General features: G+C 49.1%; 1 protein-coding gene across 1 annotated transcript; it reads left to right on the top strand.

Moving 5' to 3' along the window:
* Positions 1-644: 644 nt before the first annotated feature.
* On the top strand, positions 645-4,952 carry INS (insulin). Its single transcript, XM_084519634.1, has 3 exons — positions 645-778; positions 1,475-1,678; positions 4,736-4,952. The coding sequence occupies exons 1-3, from the start codon at positions 694-696 to the stop codon at positions 4,870-4,872; spliced, it is 426 nt and encodes a 141-aa protein (XP_084375760.1). The 5' UTR covers positions 645-693; the 3' UTR covers positions 4,873-4,952.
* Positions 4,953-5,215: the final 263 nt, after the last annotated feature.

Genomic DNA, 5,215 nt, shown 5'->3' with positions numbered 1-5,215 from the left:
TGCATGAATATGAGAAAACGGGGCACGCTGCAGTGCTCACACTAAACATGGTGGCTGCTCTGGCTGCCCTCAACTGTGGAGCACAACATTTCAAGTAGTCTGATTTAGGCCCACCAGCTGAGCTAAAACAAATATCCACCATCTCCTGCGAAAAGCAGGTGTTGGTCCTCCCCCAGCCCAAGCGGAGGACGCGTGTCTCTTGCCATGAGCCTCAGACAGCCTTCGTGTAATAATGTGTTTTCCTTCCTCTGGCACCTGACCGCAGCATGGTCGCACTGACAACTCGTTCCCATTGCTGCATACTTTCCAAGGGGATATTAATCAAACATATTAACCTGTTTGCCTTTAATTTTACATTTCAGAAACAGCTGTTGGCCACCCCAATGCCAGCAGTGCCTATTGCCAGCATTAGTGTCATTAGTAATCATTGCAGCTGTAATAGCGCCATTATCTCCTGCTAAAAGGGTCGCTGATGGCTGAGGACAGAGCTTCAGGGAAACAAAAACAGGTCAGCTGAAATGAGATGGAAACTGCAAACTGTTGCTTCTGTCTTAACTTACCTAAAGACCTGTTGATGCCATATTGAGGGAAATTAATGTGCACAAGCAGCAAACATTTTGGCTGGAGCGTCACTGAGAAGGTGGGGCTTGTACTAGCCCCTGTGTCACTTGGGCTGATGTAAAGCATATAAATATGGGAAAGAATGGGGAAATTACCACCAAACGGTCTTCATCTCCAGGAGCAAACTTCTCTCCATCGCTTGCTGCCTCGTCTTTAGGTAAGTCCGATTGCCTCCTGTCTAGCGTCTAGCTGAGTGTGCATCTGCCTTCTTTAGTGGATGTAGCAGCCAGTGACAAGTGCTGGCTTGCTAGTTCAGGAAAATGAGGTCTCCTCAGATCCGTGAACAAGTTGTGCTGTTTTTGGGACAGCATAAAGAACAGCTCCTTCTGACTTGGCAGAGTGGGTTTCTCCTCTGAAAGTGTCTGCTGATCTCTGCTCTCCTGAGTAGGTGCAACACAGGGCTTGGCAAGATGACTCTTCCTAAACAAATGCCCCTACTCCGGGCTGAACTCTTTTTTTCCAGATCTCTTCTGTCCAAGATTGGTGCTTGCACTGCAGCCTCAGAGCCTGTGTACTCAGGCACTGGCTAGAAAAAGCCTATGTATTTTAACCCTACACATTTAAATGCCCATGAAGGCTGTGTTATGAAAGGCCACCCCATACATGGGTGTTGGGGTCTAGTTTGGCTCCTCTCTAGGAGGAGACAGCAAGGAGGTCAGGAATGGTGAGAGCAGGTGGCTGGAGATGGACTTCTACTTGTAATCAGCATTTACTCTGACTTCCTGAGCCTGATGCATAAAGCTCTCCTTCCCTCTTTAGGAGGTCCAAAGGAGCTAAAGGGCATAAGAAAGTTGATGACAACTTATTTCTCCCTTGTAGCCCACCCTGTGTCTGCTCTGCTTCTTACCCCTAGGCCTCATCCTCCTCACCATGGCTCTCTGGATCCGGTCACTGCCTCTCCTGGCCCTTCTCGCTCTTTCTGGCCCTGGGATCAGCCACGCAGCTGCCAACCAGCACCTCTGTGGCTCCCACTTGGTTGAGGCTCTCTACCTGGTGTGTGGGGAGCGGGGTTTCTTCTACTCCCCAAAAACCCGGCGGGACGTTGAGCAGCCTCTAGGTAAGTCAGATTGACCATGACTGTGTCCGTATGCTATGTGATACAGAAGGCAGACACCTATCTTTGACGGTGACACCAGGAATGTCCTTGATGGGGAATGCCAGGAATACCTCTGACATACCAGCAGCGTCGTATTGCCAATGAAAAGATCTTCAGGTTAAAAAGGCAGGTGGCAGGGCAGGCAGGGGAAGAGGATTTATGAGGCAGAAGGAATTGTCAGTCAAAGCTCAAACTTTTCTGCTTCTCTTTTGGAAGAGAGAGGCTGAGAACAGCAACATCCCAACCCGTGTAGGGCATTACACTGGCCTGGGAGTGACCGTGGAAAATAAAGGCAGAAGGAACCCAAGGAGCCTCCTTCTGCACCAAGACAGGGGCACTTGTCTCCACCCTATTCATGAACCACTCTTGTTGAGTATTGTCATAAAAACCTCCTGCCTTCTGAAACTGTCCATTCCTATGCTTAATTGATTTTCTTCTTGAATGTTGCTTCCTAATATCTAACCTGAATGTCCCTTGCTGTCAATTATTTCTTGTCTTCTGCATAGCAGACACAGGGAAGAATACTAATTTCTTCCTTATGGGTGCTTTTCAAACTATTTAAAGATTATTTCCATGTCTAGTTTTAACCTGCTCTGTGACACTCCCAGACTGCCTTCCCAGGGCATATATTCTAGAACTCTGTCATGAAAATTGTTCTGCATTTGGTCCATAACCTTACTTAATGGTGATGTCTGGAGAAGCACAGAGGACCCCAGGTGAGGCTTGGGCAGAGCCAAGCAGAGTGAGCAAGCGGACAGAATGATATTGCATGTTTTCCACACCACATTCCTACACAGGGTTTGTCTTTTCCAAAGCAGCAACATGCTGGTGATCGATAGAGACTAGTCCCCCTTGGCCACCAGTCATATGGATCTTCAGCCCTGAAGGACCACTACCTGGTGGTCCACCATGGCCTACTCCTCATCCTGGGTGTGCAACGCAGCCTTCCTGCCTTCCTCTAGCATCTTCCCCGTTTCTTGCAGAGCAGCATCCCATCTTTTCAGAGGGTTTCTATAGTTTCCAAGGTAATTTTGAGTACTAATCTTGCCCTTCAACAGGCTTGCAGCCCCCCACCGCTTTATATTGTTTCTTATTTCACGGTGGTAAATGGATTAGCCAGAGCAGGTTGTGATGGAGCCAGTGTCCATCTTTACCTTATTTTGTACAGCAGATTAAGAAGACAAAAAGCTGACATTCTGCAGCCCCCACAGAAATGCGGTAGGTTGGTTTCCTCGCTTTGCCTTTTGTTTCAGCAGAGCAGTTGTTCTGTAAATCGGTAACACAGGAAACACTTTTATCAGCTCAGAGCTACTCAGCTCCCTGCTACCTGCCCTGCCCCCAGACGAGCTGGGCTCATTCCTACCCAGGCAGGCGTTTCTGATCTGGCTCTGGAAGCTACCAGCCTCCAATGAGCTCTGCAAACTCCTAAACTTGTCTCAAACACTTTGTCTGAACTTTTTGCTTCAGGGAAACAGCCTGTCCTGTGCTTCTCATGTTCACTTGTGATCCAGCCTGAGCGTCAGAGGAGCTGCAAGCAGAGAGCAAATGACTCCTATCAGCAGCTAAACTGCAAAATTGGAAACAGATTGCAAAAGAGAGGCAGGGCACTGAAAAACACAACTCCTCTGCTCTCTGTCTGCTGCTAATCCCTTTCCTGAGCTGCCACCGAGGAATGGTGTGGGGAGCAGTGTGCCATGCAGGGACCTGCTGGAAGTGCTGCCTCTACCCAGCGTTGTGGCCACTGAGAGGTGCAGGTGTGGGGCTTCAGAGGTGGAAGCTGGGAGTGGGAGCACTGCACAGGGAACACGGCCCTTCTCATGGCTGGGAAGTACAGCTGCTTCTCCCAGGGCAGACATCTCCACCACTTGCATGTACCTGCCACCACCAGCCCTGTCCCGTAGCCAGCCAGCTGTTGTAAAGGCTGCTTTCAGAAGATGAAAATCAGAAGACACAGAGCAACACAACCTGGGTTTATTCAGTTAAGCACAATGGCAAGATGTGCAAAGTCTCAGGCAGGTGGGATGAGGCACTCCGGAGAGCTGCCCTTGAACATGCTGTTGGTACCTAGAAGGGGCCAGGACCTATTATCCTGCAGCTGTAGTGTGAGAAGATGGGTACTGAAGACCATCATGACTGGGTCAGAAGTTAGCCAGTTCTGTAAATATTGCATGGAGAATTTCATCACTCCCAACCTGTCTGAAAGTATCTGAGGAGTTCCTACCTCTTTTTCTACAACTTTTGCCTGAGCCACCACCTCTTTGTCACATGAGCTGGTTGTGTTCACAGTCTGCTTGTAGCTGGCTTGAAGGATGAAGACAGATAAATCACAAAACATTGACTAGCTATTTCCTCTTCTACTTAATGCTGGACTAAATCTTTTCTAAGTTTTCCCTTTAGCAAGCTAGCATAATGATTTCTTGTTACTCTTGTGCCTCGTTCATTGTATCACGCTTTCGGGGCTTGGGGATTTTGTGTCTCGAGCTATACTTTCATGCTGCCCTAGAAACCACATCGTAGTCTCGCTTTCCAGGCACTTTCTTCTGGTTGTTAGGGGCTTTTTTCTTCCTAGAGGAAAAATCACTGTTTTATTTGCCATTTTCTGTATTTTCACTGGACTCCTGGACAGCTCTGCCCACAGGTTTTCAGGTTTGTCACTTGGAGTAGACCAACCATCAGCTTATTTACCAGCTGCTCACCACAGAGAGTGTGCAGGATTTTTCCTCCTCTCCACACACTTGCCTCAGTAGAGACCCTGTACCCCTGGGTCTGTCACAGCACTGATACCCACTCCATTTGGTTCCTTTTGTGCACCATGGGGTTACTGTGGGAGAGGAAACTTGGAGCCTGAAGGTGTTCTGAGCGCATCAGCTTGGGGAAAAGCTTGCAACTGCCTCCCCACTTCCCAGCCAGCTCTCCGCTTACAAGTTTGGTGTCTGAAAAAGGGGTTTCCATGGGGCTCAACAGCCGGGGCTGACATATGATGAATACTGTATGGCTTATATTTTTCTCCCCTGGCAGTGAACGGTCCCCTGCATGGTGAGGTGGGAGAGCTGCCGTTCCAGCATGAGGAATACCAGAAAGTCAAGCGAGGCATCGTTGAGCAATGCTGTGAAAACCCGTGCTCCCTCTACCAACTGGAAAACTACTGCAACTAGCTGAGAGGCTGGCAGAGACACGCACTTACACTATTGCACCTTCAAAGCAACTGAATAAACCTTGTGGATCTGTTGTGTCAGTTTGTGTGTCCATGGGCTGCGCTGTGTGTCCATAGTCGGTGTGCCCGTGGTTGGTGCATCTGTGGTTTGTGTGTCCATGATTCCTGTGTCACTGGTTCACATGTCCATGTCCTGGGGAGGGGCCCAACCATTTACTTTCAGGGTTGGTGGTCTGTGCTTGGAAAAGGCAGTTTTAAAAAGTCCCAGAGCCAGCCATCACTTAACACTCGGCTTCTGCCACCCAGATGAAGGGGCTGGGAGGGAGGCAAGGGGGCTACGCAGC

The sequence above is a fragment of the Aythya ferina genome, assembly GCF_964211825.1.
Source record: "Aythya ferina genome assembly, chromosome: 5".
Classification (NCBI taxonomy): Eukaryota; Metazoa; Chordata; class Aves; order Anseriformes; family Anatidae; genus Aythya; species Aythya ferina.
The sequence above is the reverse complement of the archived record's forward strand: the minus strand, read 5'-3'. Positions and strand labels throughout refer to the sequence as shown.

Excerpts from the sequence above, each read along its gene's own strand:
- INS (XM_084519634.1), top strand. The coding sequence starts at position 694 with ATGGGAAAGAATGGGGAAATTACCACCAAACGGTCTTCATCTCCAGGA. Across the intron at positions 779-1,474 it reads GCTTGCTGCCTCGTCTTTAG|GCCTCATCCTCCTCACCATG; the intron begins GTAAGTCCGATT and ends TCTTACCCCTAG. Across the intron at positions 1,679-4,735 it reads GGACGTTGAGCAGCCTCTAG|TGAACGGTCCCCTGCATGGT; the intron begins GTAAGTCAGATT and ends CTCCCCTGGCAG.